The sequence below is a fragment of the Dreissena polymorpha genome, chromosome 3 (assembly GCF_020536995.1).
Source record: "Dreissena polymorpha isolate Duluth1 chromosome 3, UMN_Dpol_1.0, whole genome shotgun sequence".
NCBI lineage: Eukaryota > Metazoa > Mollusca > Bivalvia > Myida > Dreissenidae > Dreissena > Dreissena polymorpha.
Genome location: NC_068357.1, coordinates 108,581,246 through 108,594,553, shown reverse-complemented (window position 1 = coordinate 108,594,553; position 13,308 = coordinate 108,581,246). Strand labels below are relative to the sequence as shown.

General features: G+C 34.5%; 2 protein-coding genes across 2 annotated transcripts in view; both read left to right on the top strand.

The window, feature by feature from the left end:
- LOC127870944 (negative elongation factor D-like) overlaps positions 1 to 13,308 on the top strand; it is a 33,817-nt gene that overhangs the window by 1,893 nt on the left and 18,616 nt on the right. Inside the window, exons 2-6 of the mRNA XM_052413537.1 lie at positions 4,072 to 4,187; positions 7,318 to 7,423; positions 8,700 to 8,813; positions 11,179 to 11,286; positions 12,412 to 12,564. Coding sequence (XP_052269497.1) covers positions 4,072 to 4,187; positions 7,318 to 7,423; positions 8,700 to 8,813; positions 11,179 to 11,286; positions 12,412 to 12,564 — 597 coding nt within the window. The remainder of the gene's footprint in view (positions 1 to 4,071; positions 4,188 to 7,317; positions 7,424 to 8,699; positions 8,814 to 11,178; positions 11,287 to 12,411; positions 12,565 to 13,308) is intronic.
- LOC127870950 (E3 ubiquitin-protein ligase RNF166-like) overlaps positions 1 to 13,308 on the top strand; it is a 194,950-nt gene that overhangs the window by 167,893 nt on the left and 13,749 nt on the right. The gene's annotated exons all lie outside the window — the stretch shown is intronic.

The window sequence follows — 13,308 nt, the reverse complement described above, 5'->3', positions numbered from 1 at the left end:
TTTTTCAAAGGTGGCCAACGTTAAATAAATTTGACATTCTAATGCAGTCGGCAAATAAATAAGACATTATAAACTTTGCTAGATTTTTTTAATGCTAATGAAATCGTAATAATAAAGACAATCAGTTATTATTTTTAATAATATCACATAGAATAAAACATTTTTTATTTCTTTCGGTTTAAGTCTTCCAAATTTAATGTAAGTTAAGAAACTATTTTCAAATGCGCAAGTAATTATCAATAGGGGCCAATAAGTGTCATTTTACACCATATGTGGGCTTTCTACTAATCCGTTATCAAAACAGATGCCGCAAACTGTGAATGACCCTTTGAAAACCCGGTCTGATTAGCGAGTTTTTTTGTACATGAAAATTCTTTCAACTTTTTATATTTTAAACATTGCAGAAGATAGTGTTCGGGGAAATAATAATATATAATAATATATTGTGTATGTTACTTTTTTGACGACTTTGACTTTGTTATACGATTATAACAATGCGCATGGGTCATTTTGACCAAACGCATTGTAGATATGTGTTATATCGGTTTTCAATAAAAACGTTCTTCGTCTTCTATTATAATCAATTTACTTACCTGTGCCACATTTGCGATGTTGCCATCGGTTGCAAAAATTAACGGCTTTTAATTAAAAAACTGAAACATCTATTACTCAAGGAAAAATATTGTGACTAACGAACAATTCATACTGTATGCGATAATTGGCGATAATTTTGCCGACTTTGATGATAAATTTAACGGCTTTTAAGTAGACTAATAAAAAAGTTTTGACTATTTAATAGATATGATAATTATATTCAGCACCACTATTCAATGATAATAAAAACTATTGAATGGCCTTTCTGGTATACCATGAGGCCTTTTTGGTTCACTTATGCGGCCGATTCGCGTAGCCATTTTTATGACGGACTTCGGCGGAGTGACCCCCCTTGAAATCGGTGGGCGTGGCTTCACTCTCGCTGTCGAAAGGTCAATTGATGTGTCATTAAACGATAAAATAATAGAACAATTGCCGTTCAAATTTAAACAAGTATGTTGTCATTAATGAAAAATTAGAAGTCTTTGCTGCTTCTTAAATTAATATTGTATGGAATCGTTAATACATTGTTTACTTAATACTACTTGTTTTTTCTTACATAAATGTCAGCACATTTACTTTTGAAAATGATGTTTGAACACTTTACATAGTTATTTATGTGTATAATTATGTATGTTTTTTGTATTGTACTGATGCACTTTGACCAAAATTTGTTTACTGGATTATGTAAATGGTCAAAGGCATTTTGCTGATGTTTCAATAAAAAAATTGAATTAATGTCATTACAGCCACTTTAAAAATTAAAAAAAGTATGTTGTCATTAATGGCATTACAGCCACTTTAATATTTTAACTGATTAATTGATATAATATTGAAAAAAGTGGCACACAAAATGATTATTAATTCAGACATGTTCCTATGGTCCGCAAATCTGTGCCGTAGAGTCCGCTAAACTGGGCCGTATGGTCTGGGCCGTATGATCCACAAATGTTCAAATTCAAACAAGTTTGATGTCATTAATGTTATTACAGCAACTTTTAATATTTTTATGCCCCCAAAGGCATATAGTATTTTAACTGTCCGTCAGTCTGTCCGTCCGTCTGTCCGAAAACTTTAACATTGGTCATAACTTTTGCAATATTGAAGATAGCAACTTGATATTTGGCATGCATGTGTATCTCATCGAGCTGCACATTTTGAGTGGTGAAAGGTCAAGGTCATCCCTCAAGGTCAAAGGTCAAATATATGGCTTCAAAGCGGCGCAGAAGGGGGCATTGTGTTTCTGACAAACACATCTCTTGTTTTTAAATGTATTAATACGATATTGAAGGAGTGGAACAGGAAATTAATATTAATTCTGACATGTTCCGTATGGTCCGAAAATCTTAGCCGTATGGTCCACAAATGTTCAAATTTGAACAAGTAGTTTGTCATTATTGTAATTACATCAATTTTGATATTTTATTAAATGTATTAATACAATATTGATGAGTGGAGTACGAAATGAATAGGGCTGTAACGAATACACTAGGTTACGAATACGATACGCATCACAAATACAGGGTGGCGAATACGAATATTTATTCGCGAATATGAATTTTAATGAACAAAAATAATACTGACAACTTGACATGACATTATATAGTATAATTTATGAGTATTTGTCAATTTGATTAATTGAGTTATCATTGCATACTGAAAATATGAAATATAACACTTTGAAATAACAAAACACTGACTAGAACTTCTTAAACTTTGAACACAGTTTTGAAAACATGACTAGTAAACCAAAGTGACACCAGATTAAACTTTCAAACTCAAAACCACGTTGTTTGTATATCGTCAAATATTCGGTTCGGGAGGTGGCGAATACGATTCGTCCACAGCCGTATTCGAGTAATTTGAATATTCGAATGTATCTTTACAGCCCTAGAAATGAATATTAATTCTGACATGTGCCGTATGGTCCGCAAATGTTCAAATTTGAACAAGTATGTTGTCATTAATGTCATTACATCAACTTTAATATTTTATTAAATGTATTAATACAATACCAGGAAGTGGAACACAAAATGAATATTATTTCAGACATGTTCCGTATTGTCCGCAAATCTGGGCCGTATGTTTTGCTTATCTGGGCAGTATGGTCTGGGCCGTATGGTCCATTGTCCATATAGTCCCTAATTCCAAAAATTTAGGTCTCAGGTTTGTCTATAAAATTGAATTCAATCAACATAATACATTTTACTCCTCAGGTTGAATTATAGGCCCTTCTTAAGTTCTTCGGCTTTTGAAGTATTTCTAGAACATAGAACATACTTGGGGATAGTGTTGCATGTAGAGAACTGGTTTGCAAAAGCAATGATTACATAGGCTGTTCCCAATTTAGCATAGCAGCACCAGATCACCAGCTTAACTACAAAATCAGTGTGTGATATTAATGAGTTTCTACACAACTAAATCCAGTTTTATCCAGATTTTCACACCTTCATTAAATGTCACATTCACGTTTGTGAACCAGAGTTTCCCAACATCAAACATAAACCATTTTACTTGATTTTGCATGCAAACTTTTATAACATTCTCGCTTAAAATTTGATTTGATGCTAGCTGTCGATCTATTCTGCTCCATTAACTTATCAGCCAATTAACGCACAGGCAGTCAAATACACTCTTTGTCTCAAGTCAACAATGGTAGTGCTGTTGAATTGATACAGCATAAACTGTTTGTTTTAATTAAGGAAAATAGGTTTGTCTTATTTACAAAGTAGTGCTTTTAAACATAATTTAATGTATTTCTCTCAAACAAATTATTTATTATGAAAAAAAGTTCATGACAACTGATGGACATATAAATGGGCTTGAAAATCATTGGAAAAAAAAGATTTAACAAGAGATTGCCAAGCAATATGGTCCCCTACCGGTGAAACTCCACCATTGTCAATTTAAAAAAAAAAAATGTTTCCATAGCAACCAGAATTCTTGACGTAGGAACAAAATGAAATGACGTGCATAATCCCCATATTGCCATCTATACATGTTTCAAGTTTCATGAAAAAATATTAAGAACTTTTGAAGTTATCGCAGGATCCAGAAAAGTGTGACGGACTGACGGACAGAGCGCAAATCATAAGTCCCCTCCGGTTTCACCGGTAGGGGACAAAAACACAAACTATTTAGAAAGGTGGATTTTTTTCTCTGTTTCTATTGGTAAATTAATTTTGTAAATTAGAAGTGAATTGAAACATTTTAATACAACAATCAAATCAAAGCTTATTAAGTCATTCTGGTCTAGATTTACAAAAACCAATCATTCATGTGTCTTTGATGTATTGAACACATGTTGTAGTTACTCATTTCAAACAACAAGAAAATTATTTATTATTACATTTATCATTATTTTGAATATTTCATCTGGCATCTCATATGTCTAATCTGTTTGAGCCATTTTCCCCCGTATAACTGGCGCCATTGTATCGTATTTATATTCTTACCAATATTGCTAATTGATCTCAGAGTCCTGACCATGAAGATGATGAGATGGGAGACGAGAGCCTACAGCAGGAATGCCTGGAAACATTTGCCACCAAAGACTACATCATGGAGCCGGGTGTATTCCTTATGTTGAAAACGTGAGAGTTTTGGTCAAAACAATATATAAAGCTGACTCTGTTACATATAATTGTAAAGTGAATAATGTGAACATGCAAAACATGTATTAATCTTTTCTTTGCAGAACTTTGTAAAAATATATAATTTTGTAAGTTAATTCCATTAAATGAACGCGATATTTTTTAACCTTTGTATTCACTAAACGATAATTTAACTTGGGTTTGTTTCCCTATTATTGATTGAAAGCGCAATCGAATACATGTTTCCCTATATATTACCCTAAGCATGATTTGTTTTAAGCTCATCTATTTATTTTTTCTTTATTATGAGCTATTGTCATCACCTTGGCGTCGGCGTCGACGTCCGGTTTAGTTTTGTGTTTAGGTCCACTTTTCTCAGAAAGTATCAACGCTATTGCATTCAAACTTGATACACTTACTTACTATCATGAGGGGACTGGGCAGGCAAAGTAAGATAACTCTGGCGTGCATTTTGACAGAATTATGTGCCCTTTTTATACTAAAAAATTGAAAATTTGGTTAAGTTTTGTGTTTAGGTCTACTTTATTCCTAAAGTATCAAAGCTATTGCTTTTATACTTGCAACACTTACTAACTGTCTTAAGGGGACTGTGCAGGCAAAGTTGCATAACTCTGGTTGCTATTTTGACGGAATTATGGCCCATTTTTGACTTAGTAACTTTGAATATATGGTTAAATTTTGTGTTTAGATCCACTTTACCTCTACAGTATCAAGGCTGTTGCTTTCAAACTTCAAATACTTTCATGCTTTCATGAGGGTATTGTACCTGGCAAGTTGAATTTTACCTTGACCTTTGAATGACCATCAAGGTCAAATTATTAAATTTTGCTAAACTTGCTATAACTTCTTTATTTATTAGCCGGATTTTTTTCGAAAAAATCTCGGCTTATAGATTGATGTTGTCGGGCGGGCGGGGGGGCGGGCGGGCGGCGTGCTCGAAAATGTTAAAGTTCTTATTTCATGGTATAACTTTGGTATGCTTGGACCTAGAGTCTTCAAACTTGACATGAAGGTTGGCCAGGATTAACAGATGACCACTGGTCATTTCAAGGTCATTCATTTGAAGGTCAAGGTCACTGTGACCTTCAATATAAAAAATGTTAAAGTTGTTATAACTTTGGTATGCTTGGACCTAGAGTCTTGAAACTTGACATGAAGGTTGGCCATAACTAGTTAGTAACCACTGGTCATTTCAAGGTCATTCATTTGAAGGTCAAGGTCACTGTGACCTTGAATGTAAAAATGTTAAAGTTCTTATTTCATGGTATAACTTTGGTATGCTTGGACCTAGAGTCTTCAAACTTGACATGAAGGTTGGCCAGGATTAACAGATGACCACTGGTCATTTCAAGGTCATTCATTTGAAGGTGAAGGTCACTGTGACCTTCAATATAAAAATGTTAAAGTTGTTATAACTTTGGTATGCTTGGACCTAGAGTCTTGAAACTTGACATGAAGGTTGGCCAGAACTAGTAAGTAACCACTGGACATTTCAAGGTCATTCATTTGAAGGTCAAGGTCACTGTGACCTTGAATGTAAAAATGTTAAAGTTCTTATTTCATGTTATAACTTTGGTATGCTTGTACCTAGAGTCTTCAAACTTGAAATAAAGATTGGCCAGTACTAGAAGATGACCACTGGTCATTTCAATGTCATTCATTTGAAGGTCAAGGTCACTGTGACCTTAAATGTTAAAATGTTAAAATTGTTATAACTTTGGTATGCTTGGACATAGAGTCTTCAAACTTGACATGAAGGTTTGCAAGCACACTTAGATGACCACTGGTCATTTCAAGGTCATTCATTCTAAGGTCAAGGTCACTGTGACCTTGAATGTAAAAATGTTAAAGTTCTTATAACTTTGGTAGGTAAAAATGTTAAAGTTCTTATTCCATGTTATAACTTTGGTATGCTTGTACCTAGAGTCTTCAAACTTGACATAAAGGTTGGCCAGTACTAGAAGATCACCACTGCTCATTTCAATGTCATTCATTTGAAGGTCAAGGTCACTGTGACCTTCAATGTTAAAATGTTAAAATTGTTATAACTTTGGTATGCTTGGACCTAGAATCTCAAACTTGACGTAAAGGTTTGCAAGCACACTTAGATGACCACTGGTCATTTCAAGGTCATTCATTTGAAGGTCGAGGTCACTGTGACCTTGGATGTAAATATGTTAAAGTTGTTAATACTTTGGTATGCTTAGACCTAGAGTCTTCAAACTTGATATGAAGGTTGGCCAGAACTAGTAGATGACCACTGGTCATTTTAAGGTCAAGGTCACCGTGACCTTGAATGTAAAAATGTTAAAAAATAAAAAAATTGAGATCAAACTTTCCTAATTGTCAATTCAAGTTCATATTTGTGACCTTAAATGTTATTGTTGTTCATGTATATGCATGCATTCAAAACATAACACAAGGTTTGCTCATGCCTTGAAAAGTACTTACATTTCATTTTGACCTTTGAACAATATTTCAGTAATTTAAGTATTGCATTGACAAAAACACGAAAGGTACTTTCCTGTCATTTAAATCAAAAATCCGGCTTCAATGCGGTCATCTCCGACCGCGGAACTCTTGTGATTAGATTTGATTGATACTTTGACATAACAACTCTTACCTGACATACCACAAGAGACTCCACCCAAACCATCCCCCACGCCCCCCCACCCCAGTATCCCCCCCCCCATTTTTTTTTTCATTTTTTTAAAAAGATCATCTAATAAATGACAACACCTCACACTATACCCCCCCACGCCCCCCCCCCCCATTTTTAGTTTTTTTTTTGTTTTAAACATGGTTAAAAACAAAACAAAATTATTTTTTTTATTTTTGAAATACGGTCCAACCATGCATTTTTTTTCTTATTTTTGGAAGATAATGTAATCAATTACCACACACCCACACTATACACCCCTCTCCACCCCACCGCTCCCTCCTTTGTGATTGAAGTATTGAGATAGGTCCCTTCACCTTTAAAAGAAAAATAGATTGGTGTTGGATTGCACATAAATGTTGTATATGTTTTAAAAGAAAAATGAGGTCAACAAGAGTATGATGACCTTTGAAGAAGCTGTTATTATTGTTATTAACATGCCATACACAGGTTCCTGAAGGCAGGAGGGTCCCCCGAAAAGGTTGTGGAATTGTTATCTGACAACTACAGTGGCATCGCCCAGACTGTGAATCTGCTTGCAGAATGGATGATCCAGGTGCGTGCAATCTCTGGTTTTAGTTCTCCAGCTAGGCCTAAATGGAAGGGCGCCGTGCCCTGCCCTCCTGAAGCCCCAACCTTTTATTTTAACAAAATAAAAATTGTTGTGTTTTTTTAATAATTTATAAATCTTTTATTACATTGTAATTACTTTATTCCTTATTGTAGACATTTTATTTGCATGGTTGAATAATACTGGCAATAATATTCTTACAAATAAAAATAAATGCAACAGGGAGCATTCCAGATAAGACCGCGAGCTCAAAAGTACCCTTTTGGCAAAATTCTGCGTGTTGAAAGTGCCCTTTTGATAAAATAGCCCTCCTGCCCTTTTCAAATCCTAGCTGGAGCACTGGGGTTTCATATAATATTCTCCATGTTTGTAGGACAGGTACATATAAGAGAGATAGAACTGGTTGTTCGAGTGCCATTGTGTATTATTCATCTGTTACACAATTATAACAGATTGTTAGAGACACATTTAGATTGACGCTAAAAAATACATATGGCAAATTGCAAGTATTCTTCTTGTTGTTTCAAGACCTTAAATACTATTTGAAATATTAAAATGAAGAACCTAAAATAGTGGAAAGTCACATACAATATTTCTCTCATTAAACAAGAGCTGAGCACATTATGGTTTTTATCTGAGGCTTAAATGGACATAAAAAAGTTCAGGAATTATTCGAATTTCACTTAAAATATGATTCTACATTTGTATATTTATCAGAGGGGATTTTGTGGTTACTATCTAATTCAGGTGTTAAAATAAAAACAAATCCAGAAGTAGTGAACAATTAACTTTAACAAAATTTTGCCATATAAAGCTGGTAATATTACCTCTATCTACACTGGTTTGGACATAATATAAGTTTATCAAATGATGGAGAGCTACTTAAAATATTTCTCTTTATTCATCTTAACTGTTAAGATTTTTTCCCTGGGCTGTTGTTGACCTAAAGGAAGTGCAGGCAATTTTGTAATATAAACAAAAAACACTCTTTTTACCTAAGCATTTGTTTAACTGGCCATAATGTATAATGGAAGTTATTGACAAGTTCAGGAAATGGCTGAATATCCTCTTCAATATATTTTGTATTTTTGCCTGAGCTGTTGTTACCTTAAATGTTACCACCTACCCATGTAAAGCAGGTGTGGACATAAACAAGTTCATTTAGTGGTGTAAAATCGCACAAAATTGATTCTCTTTATTTAGCTAAACTGTTACAATTGATTCTCTTTATTTAGCTAAACTGTTACAATTTTTGTCTAAGGCTGGTGTGGACATAAAAGAAGTTCAGGAAATGGTGGAAAACCACCTGAAGGAAATGATCATCCGCACGTTTGATCCGAAGAAAGCTGACTCCATATTCTCAGATGAGGGAGAGGTAATGTTCAAGCATGTTTGTTGGCGTTGCATTGTTTTTCATTCAAAATCGGGTCCGGTATTCGGCCCCATTCATGGAAAAAAGTATATTTTTTTCCCAAATGGGATCTAAAAATGTTCAAGTGAAGGTTTCCAAAAAAATGTGTTATTTGTTTAATTTTTTTTTAGATCTCAATATTTTTTTCATCTCCAATCCAGCTATATAAGTTCAACCTTAGTAAATATAATATAGAAAACACTTTTATTAGCCGGATTTTTTTCGAAAAAATCTCGGCTTATAGATTGATGTTGTCGGGCGGGCGGGGGGGGCGGGCGGGCGGGCGGGGTGGCGGCGTGCTCGAAAATGTTAAAGTTCTTATTTCATGGTATAACTTTGGTATGCTTGGACCTAGAGTCTTCAAACTTGACATGAAGGTTGGCCAGGATTAACAGATGACCACTGGTCATTTCAAGGTCATTCATTTGAAGGTCAAGGTCACTGTGACCTTCAATATAAAAAATGTTAAAGTTGTTATAACTTTGGTATGCTTGGACCTAGAGTCTTGAAACTTGACATGAAGGTTGGCCATAACTAGTTAGTAACCACTGGTCATTTCAAGGTCATTCATTTGAAGGTCAAGGTCACTGTGACCTTGAATGTAAAAATGTTAAAGTTCTTATTTCATGGTATAACTTTGGTATGCTTGGACCTAGAGTCTTCAAACTTGACATGAAGGTTGGCCAAGATTAACAGATGACCACTGGTCATTTCAAGGTCATTCATTTGAAGGTGAAGGTCACTGTGACCTTCAATATAAAAATGTTAAAGTTGTTATAACTTTGGTATGCTTGGACCTAGAGTCTTGAAACTTGACATGAAGGTTGGCCAGAACTAGTAAGTAACCACTGGACATTTCAAGGTCATTCATTTGAAGGTCAAGGTCACTGTGACCTTGAATGTAAAAATGTTAAAGTTGTTATAACTTTGGTATGCTTGGACCTAGAGTCTTGAAACTTGACATGAAGGTTGGCCAGAACTAGTAAGTAACCACTGGACATTTCAAGGTCATTCATTTGAAGGTCAAGGTCACTGTGACCTTGAATGTAAAAATGTTAAAGTTCTTATTTCATGTTATAACTTTGGTATGCTTGTACCTAGAGTCTTCAAACTTGAAATAAAGATTGGCCAGTACTAGAAGATGACCACTGGTCATTTCAATGTCATTCATTTGAAGGTCAAGGTCACTGTGACCTTAAATGTTAAAATGTTAAAATTGTTATAACTTTGGTATGCTTGGACATAGAGTCTTCAAACTTGACATGAAGGTTTGCAAGCACACTTAGATGACCACTGGTCATTTCAAGGTCATTCATTCTAAGGTCAAGGTCACTGCTAGAACTGGTGTGATAGAAACCTTTTGGAGTGATCATAAGGCTGTCTGGATTTCTGTGTAGGTATGTGAAAGCAAAACAATAAATAGTATTATTTCATCTAAGTTTATTTTCTTACATTTGATAATGAAATTGATGGAAACTTCAAACAATATGTTACTAATTTGCTAATAAAAAAATTGAGATCAAACTTTCCTAATTGTCAATTCAAGTTCATATTTGTGACCTTAAATGTTATTGTTGTTCATGTATATGCATGCATTCAAAACATAACACAAGGTTTGCTCATGCCTTGAAAAGTACTTACATTTCATTTTGACCTTTGAACAATATTTCAGTAATTTAAGTATTGCATTGACAAAAACACGAAAGGTACTTTCCTGTCATTTAAATAAAAAATCCGGCTTCAATGCGGTCATCTCCGACCGCGGAACTCTTGTTTTCAATATTAAAGCTCTTTTTAGCAAAACAATAACAACACTAATTTCCCAATTTTAGTCAAAATGCAGCCAATTTTCCCTATCCGAAGGGACCTGGCCCAATTCCCAAAATGTTATAAAAAAACACACTGTGTTGGCTACTAATGTCATCATAAAGACAAGGCCTAGATCATCATAACTATGTTTGTTGCAAGACCTCCTATACACAATACTGCTTCTAGTAGGGATGGCAATCAGGATGAGCCCACTAGCAAACGCCTTTTGAAATGCTGTGGGTGCCTCTAAATTGTGTGGGAAAGCATTTTCTCAGTAAGAAAGTGTAAGAAATGTTGAAACAAAAGAGGATGGGTACCTTGTGTCCTTGACTAAAATGTTTCTTATACTGCTCTTTAGATGTGTTTTGTGATTAACCAGATAATTAAATTGTCATACTTGAATGCCGGTAATTGGCATACTTTGCAGAAATTTAATGATTTTCATGTTTTTGTAGACTTGTTAAAATAAAAAATAATTGTTCTTGTTTGTAGTACTAATGATATTTATTTTCGTTTGTAGACTCCCAGTTGGTTGGCAGAGATGATTCTATTCCCAACATGGAGGGAGTTGTTTTATCGACTTGCAGAGGAATATCCGGACTGCCTTCTACTTAACTTCACCATCAAGGTATCATATCCTGACTGCCTTCTACTTAACTGCACCATCAAGATATCATATCCTTACTGCCTTCTACTTAGCTTCACTATCAAGGTATCATATTCTGACTGCCTTCTACTTAACTTCACCATCAAGGTATCATATCCTGACTGCCTTCTACTTAACTTCACCATCAATGTATCATATCCTGACTGCCTTCATCAAGGTATTAATTTGTTGGTCTGTTAATGTTTGACTTCCTTCTACTTAACTTCACCATCAAGGTATCATATTCTGACTGCCTGCTACTTAACTTCACCATCAAGGTATCATATCCTGACTGCCTTCTACTTAACTTCACCATCAATGTATCATATCCTGACTGCCTTCTACTTTACTTCACCATCAAGGTATCTAGTTGTTGGCCTGTGAATGTTTGACTGCCTTCTACTTTACTTCACCATCAAGGTATCAATTTGTTGGCCTGTTAATGTTTGACTGCCTTCTGCTTAACTCCACCATCAAGGTATCATATCCTGACTGCCTTCTATTTAACTTCACCATCAAGGTATCATATCCTGACTGCCTTCTACTGAACTTCACCATCAAGGTATCGATTTGTTGGCCTGTTAATGTTTGACTGCCTTCTACTGAACTTCACCGTGAAGGTATCAATTTTTTGGCCTGTTAATGTTCATTTATTTGTTTTTAACAGTCATGTCAGTGTGGTTCACCATGTCTTTAAAGTGAGCATACTTAAGTCAGTTACGGACAAATGCCCTACTTAAATATGTATCTAAGTGGTAAAGGGTTATATCAGAGGTAAGGGAGAATGTCTGTTGAAATAATGTCATCACTAATCAACACACAAGTTATCTAAATATTTAAGGCTGTTCTGATTGCAAATATTATTGCATCACCTTATTTTGAATAATGGTTTATAAAAGTAAAAACAGTATCCTACTGATATATATAATTAGCACATTGGGTGTCATTTGCTGTTTGTAATGTAATTTATTTGGATCATCAACTGCCTATGATGATAGAATTTTATTTAAATGAAAAAAGTCATCAGATTCTTCATGTGCCCATTACGTATCTTAAATCAAGACTATCATCATATAAATCATTATGTATCAATTAATATTTTTCCAGCTCATATCAGATGCTGGTTTTCAAGGGGAGATAACATCCGTGTCCACAGCATGTCACCAGATTGAGGTGTTCTCCCGAGTTCTCCGCACTTCCATCACAACGTTCCTTGAAGGAGGTGTGGAGGTTATGGAAAAAAATCTCCCAGAATTCACAGTGAGTTTGTTTGTTGTATACAATTTGTAACAGGTTGAAATGAATCAAACCAATCAGACAAGTTCAATTTTTACACATAGATAGAATACAAGTAGTTGAAAGCAAAGAAATGCTTTATAGTTGTGTGTTACCATGCTGTTCATTACCATTGTTCCCAGGCGTTTATTTTTTCTGTTAATTTTATTCAAATTTTGATATTCTCACAAGTGTGAATATTAAAATCAAATGTCACCTTTTTCAATCATGGATTAGTCACTATTCTAATCAATCATGGCCTTTTCCCAGTATTTTTCCAGTATGATTAACTTAGTTTGCTTTGTTTCTTAGTTCACAAATCTGCTTAGTGAACAAATAATAAAAAACAAACATATTTACAGGTTGCGGACAATTTCTCCAGTGTTTTTGATTAAGAAGACTCATGTTATCTTATCAATGTCTTACATTTGTTAGTTTGTTGCCTACAGAAAATGGTAATATCATCAATGTCTAACATTTGTAAGTTTCTTCCCACAGAACATGGTAATATCATCAATATCTAACATTTGTAAGTTTCTTCCATACAGAAAATTAGCACCGTTTAACATTCATAAGTTTCTTCTGTACAGAAAATGGTAATATCATAAATGTCTAACATTTGTAGGTTTCTTTTAATTTTTTAGCTCACCTGATTGCTCAGGTGAGCTTTTGTGATCGGTCTTTGTCCGTCGTCTGTCCCTCTGTCTATCGTGCACATTTGGTTTGTAA